Source organism: Pseudogymnoascus destructans, assembly GCF_001641265.1.
Source record: "Pseudogymnoascus destructans isolate 20631-21 unplaced genomic scaffold scaffold_15, whole genome shotgun sequence".
NCBI classification, from domain to species: Eukaryota; Fungi; Ascomycota; class Leotiomycetes; order Thelebolales; family Thelebolaceae; genus Pseudogymnoascus; species Pseudogymnoascus destructans.
In genome coordinates, this window is record NW_020167534.1 from 425,210 (window position 1) to 439,853 (window position 14,644).

Below are 14,644 nucleotides of genomic sequence, written 5' to 3' on the forward strand. Positions count from 1 at the left end.
AAAAAGGCAAAAAAGTATTTGATCTGAACGTATCAGAAGTTTGATTCCAAAGATTTGATGAATGGAGTATTATGGACATGAGCCACGGTCATCTCTGGTAAAAGGCTGTAGGGGATAATTAGTATGGGTTTGCGTGGAGTCACGTGACATTCAGATGAGGAGCGCTTACCAAGAAATGAATGCACTAGCTTGTTCCACTCCATATCTTACGCGGAGCTATTGTGGTAGATGAGGGTAGATGGGCAAACCCTGAAATTAAATATTTATATTTTCCACCTTCTCACAACAACCAGTTTGTAATTCAACTGTATTGAGGGGCTTACATAGTAGCAAGCATCAACACTTTCAAACTCTGAGTTAAAACGTACTATGGGATCTTTATATACTGCACAGCAAATCTCCGCTGAGGATAGGAGGGGGTGAGGTCGGGGGGGCGTTACATATCATTGTCGGGCTTGGTGGTTGCATATATGTTTGACCTTCTTGAGCTTCTGATTATTATAGACTCAGTAGACTCATCAAATTACATCGCTCAGTAGCTAATCGTATAACAACACAAACCGCTAATCAAACATATATGCAAAGCATATGCAACCACCAAGCCCGACAATGATATGTAACGCCCCCCCGACCTGACCCCCTCCTATCCTCAGCGGAGATTTGCTGTGCAGTATATACTGCGAAATGTCCTATCATACCCATCATATCCATTATACAGTATCCATTTGTCGTCAATCCTACACCATCGCCGCCCCATCAACTCAATCGATCTCCCAGCTGTCGTCATCCACATCCGCATCGTCCCACTGATCACACATGAAATCCCCATCGCCATAGTCCCACTGTCCAACAACTTCCTCCCCTCCCTCATCAACCCCGAAGACAACCCCGCGCCACTGCCCGGCTTTGATCTTCGCCGCAATCTCAACCATTATCTGCACGAGATGGCTAGGCGGACTCATAAGGATCTCCCATGTCTTCTGGATGATGGCGGTAGGGAGGTGCCGTGCGGTTCTCAGGTGCCGGGCTCGCGACAGGGATGGAGAGAAGAGATTTGCTGGCGACGCGAGGGGTGAGAGTGCTCGTCTGCGAGATGAGCGCTCACTGACTGACCTATGTTTGCGTGTATCTGCGACCACCACTTCCGCTGATGGGGAAGCATCCTCGTAGACCTCTTCCCCATCGTGGTCCTCCTGAATCTTATGGGCCGGAGTCGTAGTTGTTGGTGACGGTGGCGATGATTGCAGTAGAGAGCCACTCAATTTAGTTTCTGGGGTATCAACCATTGACCAGACGCCCGGGGTATTAGGAGTTTCTGAGCTGGGGCTAATTGTTAATTCCGAGACATTTTGTGGCTCAGGTGTTCGCTTTGGAAGCTTTATATTATCGTGTGGATAGGGATATGTGGTTGGTGTAGAGGGTCTCGAGCCCGACGAATCTGGAAACATTGGTGTAATGGGGCTGTGCCATGACTGCACCGTGTGGAAAGAGTCCTGGCTCGAGGAGAAGTTGGATAAAGCTGAGTCCTCGGATTTTCTACCAACTGGAGAGCCAAGAGATAAGCCCTTTGTGCTTTTGGAAGGAGGCGAAGTCATCAACGTTAGTTGTTGAGTTGCGGTCACTGATCGCCCGGTGTCTAGGACTTCAGGCCGGCTCAAGGGTCCTTGCTTAAAGATATGTGGAATTGGGACGCGAGGAAAGTAATTCCGAGGCGTGATGTTCGTATCATCAGTCGCGTCACTGTCCGTGTCCATCTCAGGGACCGCTGGGTGATCATCCGAGGAAGCAGCCGCATAGTAATCCTCAGTTTTCCCAGATTTTGGAGATACTTCCACGGACGCCTCGGCGTTGGCGGATAAGGTATCAACATTGGCGGAACTCGGCTGCTCCACAGGTTTCCAGGGCTTCTTCTTGACAGGTGTTTGGGGTGGTTCAGGTAGCTCAATGTGAAAGCTCCTTCGAAATGGGCAGGGCGTCTTCTCAAACAACAAGATTTGGCTCAACACATCTTTGAGCTCCTGTGATTTTGCCTTGTGATTCGGGTCATCCAGTGGGACTTCAATGCGCCAGAATTGAGGTCGCCTGATTTGCAGAATAAATTTGGTCGCATCGTCGTCTACACACCAGCACCTGGATTTCGGTAGAACTGGTTGTATAACACTGCTGCAGTTTATGAATGCAACTGAGCCGCGGGCTCTGTAGATACGGAGAGGACCTGCATATACCAATCATTAGAAAACAATAAAAAACACAGTGGTTTGTTGTTTTATGACTTGTCACTTACCAACTGCAATGGTTCTCTCGAAGGTAGAAGACCATGGTAAAGTCCCAACCTCCTCCTCAACATCAGCCAGGTTCGGGGTGTTTAGACTTGATCGTCTCTGGAAGACAGAGGAGGAGCCGAAGGATTCGAAGGACACAATCCGCACCGACGGGTGTATATACAGGCTCTCGATAGATTCCGAAGATGCTGGCTTCTCGCGTTGTGTCCAGCTACTCGAAGTCAAGGGTCGCAGAGGTAGAGTAACTGCGCGTTTCATCGTCGACTGCGTCGGAAGCGACGACGGGAGTTCTTGCGCCATGTTGATATATGAGAAGCCTGTATTACCTACAGGCTTTCATCCTATCTCATGCGGCGAGGCTACTTGAGTGTAGAGTTCGTGTGGCGGCGCATCGGATTCGCGGAGGAAGTCGAGTCGTTTTGTTCGACCTGGGAGATTGTTGCATATATTGGGTAGATCCCTAGTGGAGACTCGGTGACACTCCTCTTTCTGGGGAGGTCATTATCACAAAAAATATGTCGCAGAGTCACTGTCTCACAACATACTGGTACTGGTAACTGTGAAGATCTCTAGCGTCCCGGCCCCTTGTAGCGAGGCTGGGAAACAGGGCCATATCTACTCCACGTAATATCTTATAGTCGCGTGCAACACAACATAACCTCACCATCACAATGTCCCAACGAAGAGGAAAAGTCCAGGTGCCTCTGGTAACCCCAGAGCAAGAAGAGAAACTCAAAAAGAAGCTCGAAATTAAGAACTTTGACCTCAATGCCATACTGCGAGGCGCGCAACTGACAGTCGTGGGAGGTATGGGTTACTCTCTATCTATCTTTGAATTATAATATCTGACCGAGACAAGCTCTACGAGCGTTACAGAACCCAGCGCTCTTCACCTCGGAGCATTATAAGCAAGCAGCTCTAGCTGTTGCAGCTGGAATTGCTATTCGAATCCTAATAGCAATACCAGTATGCCTATTCAAGCTTATGGGCGATGACGGAAGGCTGACTATTTTTCCAGATCGTCGGCATCAAAGTATTACTATGGTTCCTATCCTTCTTCATCAACTTCGACGCCGTATTATGGGATGATAACTTCGTCAGCGGCCTGGACTTTATCCAGAACTACGTCCTCCAAGTCCCCTTCTTCCTCATGACCCTGATGCGCTACATAACCCCCACCCTGGACAACATGTTCATGGACTCTCTCCGCTGGGTCGACTCCACCTACCAACAGAAGCACAAGGACGACGACCCTACGCAGCTCCGTCCCCAATATTACCCCAATATGAGCCTCTACTCCACCAGAGACGGTAGCACGCACAGCAAATCCACCGCCGAAGCCCTAACCCGTCTGCTTATCCGCCGCGGTAAGAAAGCCGGTATCTCCCTCGTCATCTTCGCCCTATCCTACACCCCCTACGTAGGCCGCCTCGTCCTTCCCGCAGCCAGTTTCTACACCTTCAACGCCTCGGTCGGTCTCGGCCCCGCGCTCCTCATCTTCGGCAGCGGCATCTTCCTACCGCGTCGCTACCTCGTTATCTTCTTACAGTCGTACTTCACGTCGCGCAGTCTGACTCGCGAGCTGCTCGAGCCGTATTTTAGCCGTATTCAGTTCACGGCTGCGCAGAAGAAGAGGTGGTTTTATGACCGGTCGGGTCTGCTGTTTGGGTTCGGGGTCGGGTTTTACATATTCCTCCGTATCCCGCTGTTGGGTGTCCTTGTCTATGGTATTGCAGAGGCGTCGACGGCGTATTTGATTACGAAGATTACGGATCCGCCGCCACCGCCTGCGCAGAGTGTGGGGTTTGCAGAGAGCCAGCAGAGGTGGACGAATAAGCATGAGTTTCTGAGTTTGGATTGGGCGAACTTGGATTCTCATGCGGGGCATGTGAAGAGTGGGCAGGAACAGGGTCCCACGGATACTTATTATGAGAAGAGGGAGCTGTGAGATAGGAACTGGTTGAGGACGCGAAGAAACGAAGTCTGGAAACGATAGAATGTAAAGTTGTGATTTATAACGACAATATGAATATTAAATAGGACCTACATAGAATGAGCATATACGACCCTTAGGCTGCACGAAGTTATTTAGGGTCCCTGCCTTGTGAACAGAGAACAGAAGTCATATCACAAGTTAAAAAGTTCCTGCGCATCGCCTGACGCTATATAGCTTCATATGTAACCGTAAATACATGGCAGATAATGTTGATGCCTATCCCAGATCTAACCCCCCCCCACCTTTCCAAACGCCCCCCCCCAACCCCCACCAAACTCCAGCCCCCAGTCTCACGACTTCTGCTCAACCATATCATAATGCCCCGTCTCCTGCGCATGCCCCGCCGCCATCGTCTCCCCATACCCCACCCACCCACAACCCGTACACCTAATCACCATCTCCCCCACATTCGTAAAATAATGCTTCCCCTGCAACACCTTGCACAGCTGCTGCGCCTTGATCAGAATATCGTCGTCGTACGAGTCCCACACCCGCTTGTCTAGCTCGGGAGGGTTGTCGGCGATGGTGTGGGGAGGGTCGGAGGGGGATTGAACGATGGTGTCGTAGTGGATGCCCGAGTAGACGAGGATGCAGCGGATGGGGGCGCTTTCGTTGAAGCGGTCTATGCGGAGGGTCTGGGTGGGTGTTAGTCTTGCCTGCCTCCGGAATCTAAAGCGCGTGGGGGTGAGGGTGGGAAGGGGGGAAGGCTTACCTGGACATCAATACTGCAAACCTCGATATTAAAATGCTTCGATAGAATCGCAAGCTCGATCGCCCCGCCCCACGCCTCCTGCGTCTGGATCCAGCGACAGTAATTGTCCGGCGTCCGATTGTCAAGGACGACTTTGGTATACACATCCGGCTCCTCCTGTATCTGTGACGCTACCAGCGACCTTAGTTCTAGCATCGAGAGGTCGTCGCCTGGTAAGACCGCGGCGGCGAAGGCGCGGAAGAGACAGCTGTTATCGTCGGGCATGACCCGCATCACTGTCGCACCCTCGTCAGTTCTTGCCCCGGGGGAACTAGAAGAAGAAGAACAAGGGACCTACCTAAAGTCGCGCCGCGATCCGGCAAAGGGAGCTCGGGTGTGTCCTCGGCCATCGTTCTTGCTGCGTCGTGCTGTGCTGTGGCGGGGTATGGGGTGCTACCTTTATAGCTATCTGATTGTCTGGGGAGCTTAGTTAAGCTAGTGGCGTGGTGAATGGAGGGTGATTCGCTTCGCTGGCTGCCACGTCTGTTGGTGGTTTTGGGGGAGAACTATCATATTGTGCGGTGTTTGTTTGCTTAATTGTAAGTCGTTGGGTCGTTGGAGTCGTGTAGTAAACTTGGGCGGGGTGCTTCGGTTCACAATGTCAGGGACTAGACTGGGATACGAAGCCCAATGAATGGCGTTCCGACGTTACAGTAACTGTCAGGGTATATATATATGCAGGGACGTAAGGGAAGCATAGAAAACATGCTTTATCAATCATTTCATATATTCCAGTCCATAACCGCCGCTCCTAATGTATTTATTGCTCTCCAACCGGCTTTCTCATGAGACCCCCCATGGAAGTCAAATACACCACACACGCATGCATGATATACGGCCTTGTTAAAAAGCCCACCAACCCCCCCCCAGCACCTCCCATCCCCCATCTACGGCTTCGGGAGATGTATAGACTTACTCGTCATCAAGCACCCACTAACCACAAACAGCCCCAACACGGGATGAAACTCCGCCACCGTCCCCTCCAGCACCGTCCCAAACGGCAGTTCCCCATGCACCCACCCCTGGCCCACCCAGTACGCCATCAACCCGGCAATCGACAAGGTCGTCGGGATCGGCGTGCCCTCGAAGTACTGCGATTTGCCAGTTGCGTCCTTGGGCACGTTGGCAACGGTGACGTTGAAGCGCGCAAGGCGCGTGAGGCCGCAGAGGACGAAGAAGGCGAGGATGAGGTGGTCGAGGGGGGTGCGGAAGCCGATTGCGAAGGCGGCGGCGGCGGGGGAGACGCCGAAGGATATCTATTTCGTCTGTAGTCAGCACACATTCCACCATTTATCCACACAACTTTCCACCACCGGGTACGGGGTATGGAGCGAGAGGGAGGACATACCAAATCAGCCAACGAATCCAGCTCCTGCCCCATCAAACTGCTCTTCCTTCTCCACCTCGCGACCTTCCCATCAAAGAAGTCGAAAAATAGCCCCAGCGGCATCAACGCCAGCGCAGCCCATAGATTCCCCAGCTCGCCCGGCGAACCGGCCATGTAGCGCATGGAGGAGAAGATGGACATGACGCCGCAGAGGCCGTTGAGCTCGGTGATTAGATCGGCGAGGTGCAGGGCGCGGATGAGGCTGAAGTGGCCGGTTTCTTCGCTGAGGAGGGTGGTTTGCTTGTCGGTTACTGGGAGGGGGGGTTAGCTGAGGGTCGTCTGGGGGGTGGAGGGGGTGAAGGTTGAGCTAGGAGAGGGAGGAGGGAGGGAAGAGCTCACCATCTTCGGTTTTGATAACCTTCGCGGCTTTCGCGCCGTCAGAGGTGCGTTTCGACATATCTTCTTCCTTCCCTTTCGTCTTCTCCTTCCCTATCATCACTCTATAGCCAAAAACAACAGCAAACAGCTCTTTCAATAAACTATCCTCGCAAAAAACCGAATTGAAGGCCGAAGTAAAAAATCCTCTATCGTGGTGTGTTGCTTTAAAACGTAAGTTAAATGCCAAACGTTGCCCGTTGCACACCTCAACAAGAAAGCGCCGCAAAACCTTGGCCTAGCGGCGATTTTAACGCAGTTGGAGCTCAGCTGCGCCTACTTTCGCTTCGCCGCGCAACCGTCGTCATCCCCTCATCCCCTAGCCATGGACAGGCGGCTGTTTGTTGGTTTTACCCGATAATGCGTGGCGGGCCTTTCCACATGGGAAATCTATAGGATGATAGAACGTCGGAGTCGCAGTCGCAAATCATGTTTTATTTTCACAGCACAGCGAAAATAATAATAAAAAGGGCAATTGAAATGCAGTATAGACAGATTCGTCTTTTGTTTGTTACCGGTTTATCTACCCTCACCCCCAATTCAATCCAATCCATAATTATCAAAAACTCCAGTCAGTATAGTAGCTCATTACCCATTCATAAAACCCCTTCCCATCCAGTCTAGAGACCCGGCCCAACAAACCCAACCCCCCAACCCGCCGATCAGAGGCGGGTACAATTTATTATACAGCGGCATCAACCCGGGTTGCCGCTCTGAGATCGACAAATATGTACGCACCGCACCCATCCCATAGGGAGCGGTCTGAAATCCTCCTCCCAGACATGGAGATCTTCGAACGCACCGTTCAAGCCTTCATCACCGTGTCGCTCTGCTCGCTCGTTATCGTAATTACCCTCACCCCTCGCCTGGATAAAACCACTTCAGCGCGTGATAATAAGAGACAGCCCATCCATCCACTGCCCACAAGAACCCGAAATCCCCGCCACCGAGTATCCCCGCGGCGGTATTAAAGTATGCCTGGATAGAGCGTTAGCTGCCGATCTCCTAATGTGATGGAGGGTATGGGTTTGTATAAACTTACCCAGATCCACCATGTGCATTGCCATAGATTTCTGATTTACGACCGCAGCTGGTTAGGAGTTGGATGCCATCAATCCAGAAGCCTGAGCGCACGTAGAAACCCAATATGCATTCTCCTCGGCGAGTATCTGCAGGGCAAGAAAGTCAGTATTAAAGTCCAAGTCTGGCTCAGGGAAACACAACATACCCAGGTAAAAATCACTCCCTCCTTCCTTCCCCCCTCTCTTCCCAATAAGTTGAGTCGAGGTATCCTCATAAATAAACTCAATACCATCCAGAGCAAACCCATGGTAAAATTTTATCTGCGTGAGCAGTTTCGTCTGCTTCAGGACGCCATCAAAGATGATTTCCTGGGGCTCCGAGCCCTGCGTCTGCGAACGCCCCAGCTTCGCCCCACGGAAAGCAACTTGTCCATTCTTCAGCTTCAGCATTGAAGCTTTCGACGCCAGGAGTCCAAAGTCCTCTATCTCCGTGCTCTCACCGCCGATCGATTTAACAGCGAGCCTTATTTTCCTCGATTTCCGATCGTCGGGCAACCTACCGCGCAGATCCAGTTCCGTCAGCACAACCTGCCGCTGGATAGGGCCGCGGCCGTTGCCATCACCGTATTCGATCCAGTTATGGCAAGTTTCGTCGCCCTCGGTGAATATCTCGATATATGCAACACCAGAGTTTGCGGTAATCAAGACGTTTCCGCTATCCACAGGCCAAGCGTGGATGCTCCTATCCGCGCACAACTTTGGATCACTTACTACGCGGAAGCATGGATGGTTCCTAAAGCGCAGGCAGTCGAGGCGATGCCACCCACATTCGTCTTTTGGAAGAACGAGGCCGCCTTTTTCATTCGTCCGAACGGAGAACGGCTCTCGGCTGGTAAATGTTCGGTTGAATGTGACGTAGTCTCGCAGCATGATACCGTTCTCCTGGTGAGGGCATCCGAATAAGTGGCCTGTCTCGTGGAGGTGCGCGCCAATGCCAATGTTGGCAGCTTCCCAGCTGCTCCCGGACTGATTTGCGTCGTTGGCAACAAAGTTGGTGTCTGTTCGGGTGCAATCTGTGAATGCCGGTACCACTTCCTCGAGGCTGGTAGGATAGGAGTGTAGGGCGTGAGAGCCAAAAATTCCCATATGAATCCTGCCATGCGTACCACCAAGCGCCGCGTGCCCTGTGACCAGATTCGCCGACTTATCCCAGTGCGAGTCCAATATCAAAACAGACACATATTGGTGCTGACCCGGACTTGGCTTGAAGTACTCCTCCACAGCCTCTCCCGCAATCTTGAACAGGTCTCCGCTCATTTTTGCCGATGGGTTCTGCTGGGCCCTGTCAATTGATCGGATCTCAGCAACCGTTCGACTACTCCTTATAACATGGATCTTGGCCTCGTTTCTCATAGTGACATCCTCACGGTCCCGGTAATTCGCCGTCCCAGTCTGCCACTCCTCTTCAAATCGGAAACAGCGTCGGCCCATCTTATTCCTGAACATCTGCTCTGCCGTAAACGCCTGCCATAAGTACGCCGCCATCCGGAATTTCCTTATAGCGACATCAAGGCCATTACCTTCCTGCTCAATGCGCGCTGGCGTTGAGTCGAAGGTGGCGGGGGAATCTTTGCCGAGGAGGATTACCAATTGCAATGGGGGCGAGTTTGCCATGGGCATCATGTGGATAGTGATGAATGTCGAGTGTATAGGGTTTGTGGAGTTGCTGTTGGCGAGTTTGGGGGAGGAGAAATCGAAACGCAACTTATTCATACCCGGGGTGAGATATACTAGAGTCTTGAAATGGGACTCTGTCACCGGCCAATTGATGGCGGGGAAGTCATCGTCAAGACGGCTGAGGCTTATGTTCCCCTCAATTGCTTGTGCCTCTGCATCACCGACAGTGCCATGGATTAAGAGCACTTTCTGGTTCACCTGTACAATTGGTTAGTATCTGTCAATGGCTGGGGAAATTGATTGGTATTATCATACCCATGCTCCATCTGAGATCGACTGTATGCGCGGTGCATACGGCGATATAGGCAATGCACTGTGTACATTTGGCGATCCAAGCCCTGACATTCCAGAGACACTACTATTCCGCTTTCCAGGGCTTGGTGAAGCTGAAACCTGAGGTCGCAAGGGGAGCGACGATTTTGTTTGTGCTTGGAAATCGGAATAGGAGGAGAGAATTGGGTCTGGCGGTGTCTGGGAGCCCACGGCCGACCCTAGAGTCGACGAGGACTTTGATGTGGGCACTGTTCCATTGCTGAGATTGCTGCTGTCCGTCGACTTCTCTGTACGGAAGCTGGCCTTTGACTTTCGGCGCAGGTCTTTCAGAAATGAGGGGCCCATTGCATGGCGCGTCTCTTGTCAATGAAACCTAAATTCTTCAGCAACTTTGTGATGAGCTGCAGCGTCCCTTGCCTTCCCGTATGTTGTGAAAGGCTTTGTTTATAGCAGAGAGAGGTTTGTGATGCAAGAAGCCGTCTCAGTCGGGTTTCAATAAAACTGCCTTGCCCTTGCTGGCTTTGTTTGGTGAGTGACGTGTAAAGAGCAGTGAAATCGCTGGCAACGGCACAGCGTAGTGGGTGTATGTGAGACAGCTTTCTGCTGGTACCTTTTGGAGCTACCTATGTTTAGCGATGACGATTGTCAAAGTGGGAAACTTGTCCAGACGCAGATTGCGGAAACGATAGATTGGAGGAGGAGAGTTGTTAGAGTGGTTAGGGTGGTTAGGGTGGTTAGAGTGGTTAGATTGGTTAGGGTGGTTAGAGTGGTTAGGGTGGTTAGGGTGGTTAGGGTGGTTAGGGTGGTTAGGGTGGTTAGGGTGGTTAGAGTGGTTAGGGTGGTTAGAGTGGTTAGAGTGGTTAGAGTGGTTAGAGTGGTTAGATTGGTTAGAGTGGTTAGAGCCCGTGAGTATAGGATACCGATACCCACGTTCTCATTGGAAGGGAGCGGGCAAGGAGAGGCACTGGCGATTAGCAAAGGAAAAAGAAAGTAGAGTCTACTCGACCCCTGACATCATTTACAGTGCAGAACAGAACAATGCATGACCTGAGCGGTACATATTCGGAGATATTCATAGAAAAAGGGTGTGGAGCGGAGTATGGTATGTACAGAGTACTGATGGACAGATAGTATGGCAGTTTGGGCGATGCGACGACCAAACTGCCATAAGATGTCCCCGGAGAGTAGATGGAGATGTCTGAGATGTCCCCGCAGAGTAGATGGAGGTGTCTGAGATGTCCCCGGAGAGTAGATGGAGATGTCTGAGATGTCCCAGATCGATGGGGTAGACACTCCTAACGGCTTGAGGAGCAACCCGAGAGACTTTATAGCCAATAGCTAGGCCGAGAGCCCGGTCAATGTTCCAGAGCGAGCTCTCCAACAGATCCATCACATTGTATGATGGTGTGAGCAGTGAAGCACATACCATGGTGTCTAGAATGTCTTATACACAGTAAGACGGGGCCGACAAACACACATCCCATCTGGCAAACAAAGGCAAACATAGGCAAGCATGCGTCGAGCTGTTCAGAGATGGCAGAGTTGATTGGCTGGGGATGGGGATGGGGATGGGATGGGGATGGGGATGGGGTTGGGGAATTGGAATTAAAGTAGGTAGGCAAGGTAACCAGATGGCATTCTGGTAATTATACTGAGCTCCTTAAAGGCCAACGAGCACTTTTAGTAAAATACTTTTAGAAAAGGCCAGCACTACCAGCACTACCAGCACTACCAGCACTACCACTACGCCTTTCTACTCTACCACCACTACCACCACTACCACCACTACCACCACTACCACCACTACCACCACTACCACCACTACCACCACTACCACCACTACCACCACTACCACCACTACCACCACTATCACCACTACCAACTACCACCACTAGACCACTATCACCACTACCAACTACCACCACTGCCACCACTACCATCACTATCACCACTACCAACTACCACCACTAGACCACTATCACCACTACCAATTACCACCACTAGACCACTACCACCGCTACTCTACCACCACTAGACCACTACCACCGCTACTCTACCACCACTACCACCACCACCAAACTACTCTACCACCACTACCACCACTACCCCAGCACTACCAGCAAAATACCACCACGCACCAGCCAATACCACACGCTTCCAAAATCCACGCAACAACCACCACTCCCCACTGAAATTCTGACCTCGCAACCACCCATCGCAACCACCACCCACCACCCACCAACCACCCACCACCACCACGTCAACTGCCCAACCCCCTTCCGACCGCATTGTCGCAGTCAACATTACTCTCGGCCTCATTATACTCTATCTCAACAAAATACAATACTTTAAAAACAGAGAATACCATCCTCCTCCCTACCGAGCACACAAAACTTCAACTACAAACGCGGAAACAATTCTTTGACCTAGATCTCTTTCAGCCCACCACCCCCTTCGTGACCCACCTCGAAAACACTGAGCAAAACCCTCCACTTTCTCACTTAGACGCCGACCTCTTCCTCGTCCCCACGAACCACACAAATACCGACGTCTTGTCTTGGGGTAGCCCCGCGCGACCGCTCACTGATCACCTCGCCCCCCCGACGAATGCCCTGAACTCGGGCGGCTCTGCTCCCTCGATCTTCAATATGTCCTCCCCATGGAAGAACAACCAGCCCGAGGTCGTGGCCGACCGAGTCCTCAGGAGGGCTGAGGTTAGCAAGGTACGTTGCCATCACATTTCCTCCTCCCCGAGCAGAAAAAAAAAATCTAATGTCTGTTTCCCAGATGGCACGCAAGCTGCAGAACCGTCTAGCCCTCGCCCAATTCAAAGCGAAGCACGGCTGGGAACACCTGACCCTCGACCTCATCGAGCCGAAAGTCGACGAACACCTGCGCCGCCAGCGCCCCTCCTCCGCAGGCGACATGCTCTCCGACACCTCCTCCAGCTCCGCCTCGGACTTCAACTACCCGCGCACAGTCCTCAGCTCCTCCGCCCTCAAAGCCCCCTTCTTCTCCGACGCCCTCGACTCCTCTAGCGGCAGCTCGGGACACAGGAAGCGCTCCTACAACGCCACTTTCCACAACCCCTCGCACTCCACAGCACGCAAGCGCTTTCGCTCCTCCCCCAGCGCCGGGCGCAGCATGTCGCAGAGCCACACGTCGTGGAAGGACCAACACCAACTCTCGCAATCGTCCCCGATAAAGCCGCGGAAGCAACCCCACTTCACCACTTCCGCCGGCCCAAACCTCTCCTTCTTCCGCGGCGTCAGCGGCACTATCGCCGAGGACCTCCCTTCCTCCGCCCACCCATCCCTCGACTCAAACACCGACTCCGACTCCGATCTCCTCCCGCTACACTCCTTCAGACTACCTACAAACACCAACATTTCCCGCTCCTCACCCCCTCGCACTCCTCCCCCACGGCACCGCGCCATAACCCGCCGCACAACCACAACCACAAACAACACAGCCACCACCACCTCCGCCTCCCTAACCCGCAAAAGCGGCGAAGAAGGCGCCGACCTCCTCCTCTACCTCGCCACCTCCCCCTCCCCCGCCCACCCGCGCAGCACCCGCATGCAACCCCCCCAAACCCCTCCCCCCAAACCACTCGCCCTCCCCTCCTCCATGATGACCACCCCCGGCGGCGGCCTAGGCCTCCTCTCCGGCTTCGGCGGCGGCGGGCCGCACACGCCGTCCCAGACATTCGATTTCGCGGATTTCGTGAATATCACGCCTAGTCCGGCGCAGGGAGCTTGGACGAGGACGCCGGCTTCGGCGCTGAGGGAGGGGGGGAGGGGGTTGAGGGAGATGCCGACGAGTAGTCCGATGTTTGGGGTGGGGAGGGGGAGGATGGGAGGGGGGTTGGGGATGGAGTTGGGGGGGGAGTTACTTTCTTGAACGTTTCTCAGGAGACCTGAAGTTTTTGATATCATCCCCGTCTTTGTTACTATGGAGAGGAAGGGGTTTACGTTACGATAACACACACACACACAACTTACCAGTCCGCGCACTTGGTCTTTTTACTCACTCAACTTTGGCTATTCTTTTGAATCCCCTTTTGGGGGCGCCTGGTGCAGTTACTTGGCCTTTTTTTTTTTTGTATTGCTTTGCTCTTTTTGTACATGGGCATCACGACCGAGACTTAATGCATTTTTCTTCTTTTTGTCTTTTCTTCCTCGCTCTCCCTATTACTGGGGGGGGGGGTTTTTTGTATCAGCAGCGGCGGCGACTGACCGGCTGACTGACTGGTGACTGGGGAATGTTTTGTGGGTGTATGCATATACGTTACCGGTTACTCTGCGTTGTTTACACCCACCCACCTACCTCCTTTGAGGGAGGAATGTGGCATGGCATGGCGTGCGTGGTGTTAGTTAGTTAGGTAGGTAGTCTGACCAAACATCCAATCAATAAAACAAATAAACAAACAAGAAGATTCCAGTTACAGTATATGCATGAACCCTCCCCTTCCAATCGAATACTAGATGGTGACCACCAGCACACACACACACACACCTCTTCCTCAGCCCTTCCCTTCCCGTTCCGTCCTCGCGTAGTAAACACGATGTTTTTTTCTTCCGGGCATGACCGGACCGCGTTAAAATAACGCGTAAAATAACGCGTAAAATAACGCGTAAAATAACGTGTAAAATAACGCGTAAAGTAGTAGTGTGTTTACGCGATGAGGTAGCCGCGTCGGTTCGCGTTTTTACCCGTGCGAGTGGGAGAAGGGCGGCTACGTCATGTGATTGTGTTGAAGGGAGGTACCGGATTACGGAGACCGCACCCAAATTGTATGGGTTCTCTGGTGACCAGTAC

At 52.4% G+C, this 14,644-nt stretch overlaps 6 protein-coding genes across 6 annotated transcripts; 2 read left to right on the forward strand and 4 right to left on the reverse strand.

Annotated features, from left to right (window-relative positions):
* Positions 1 to 661: 661 nt before the first annotated feature.
* On the reverse strand, positions 662 to 2,862 carry VC83_04657 (uncharacterized protein). Its single transcript, XM_024468286.1, has 2 exons — positions 2,285 to 2,862; positions 662 to 2,215 (listed from the first exon to the last, which is right to left on the reverse strand). Exons 1-2 carry the CDS (start codon positions 2,580 to 2,582, stop codon positions 762 to 764), a joined length of 1,752 nt encoding a protein of 583 aa, XP_024322724.1. The 5' UTR covers positions 2,583 to 2,862; the 3' UTR covers positions 662 to 761.
* On the forward strand, positions 2,863 to 4,404 carry VC83_04658 (uncharacterized protein). Its single transcript, XM_024468287.1, has 3 exons — positions 2,863 to 3,089; positions 3,142 to 3,248; positions 3,301 to 4,404. The coding sequence occupies exons 1-3, from the start codon at positions 2,954 to 2,956 to the stop codon at positions 4,228 to 4,230; spliced, it is 1,173 nt and encodes a 390-aa protein (XP_024322735.1). The 5' UTR covers positions 2,863 to 2,953; the 3' UTR covers positions 4,231 to 4,404.
* Positions 4,405 to 4,568: 164 nt separating this feature from the next.
* Positions 4,569 to 5,506, reverse strand: OTU1 (ubiquitin-specific protease otu1; the record flags this gene model as incomplete). The annotated part of the gene is made up of 3 exons (XM_024468288.1): positions 5,328 to 5,506; positions 4,991 to 5,265; positions 4,569 to 4,913 (listed from the first exon to the last, which is right to left on the reverse strand). The coding sequence occupies exons 1-3, from the start codon at positions 5,377 to 5,379 to the stop codon at positions 4,569 to 4,571; spliced, it is 672 nt and encodes a 223-aa protein (XP_024322736.1). The 5' UTR covers positions 5,380 to 5,506.
* A 229-nt stretch (positions 5,507 to 5,735) lies between these two features.
* VC83_04660 (uncharacterized protein) lies at positions 5,736 to 7,244 on the reverse strand. The gene is made up of 3 exons (XM_024468289.1): positions 6,756 to 7,244; positions 6,378 to 6,667; positions 5,736 to 6,285 (listed from the first exon to the last, which is right to left on the reverse strand). Exons 1-3 carry the CDS (start codon positions 6,850 to 6,852, stop codon positions 5,917 to 5,919), a joined length of 756 nt encoding a protein of 251 aa, XP_024322559.1. The 5' UTR covers positions 6,853 to 7,244; the 3' UTR covers positions 5,736 to 5,916.
* Positions 7,245 to 7,268: 24 nt separating this feature from the next.
* Positions 7,269 to 10,533, reverse strand: VC83_04661 (uncharacterized protein). Its single transcript, XM_024468290.1, has 4 exons — positions 9,806 to 10,533; positions 8,020 to 9,748; positions 7,834 to 7,960; positions 7,269 to 7,769 (listed from the first exon to the last, which is right to left on the reverse strand). The coding sequence occupies exons 1-4, from the start codon at positions 10,166 to 10,168 to the stop codon at positions 7,673 to 7,675; spliced, it is 2,316 nt and encodes a 771-aa protein (XP_024322558.1). The 5' UTR covers positions 10,169 to 10,533; the 3' UTR covers positions 7,269 to 7,672.
* Positions 10,534 to 11,864: 1,331 nt separating this feature from the next.
* Positions 11,865 to 14,484, forward strand: VC83_04662 (uncharacterized protein). Its single transcript, XM_024468291.1, has 2 exons — positions 11,865 to 12,546; positions 12,611 to 14,484. Exons 1-2 carry the CDS (start codon positions 12,472 to 12,474, stop codon positions 13,724 to 13,726), a joined length of 1,191 nt encoding a protein of 396 aa, XP_024322561.1. The 5' UTR covers positions 11,865 to 12,471; the 3' UTR covers positions 13,727 to 14,484.
* Positions 14,485 to 14,644: the final 160 nt, after the last annotated feature.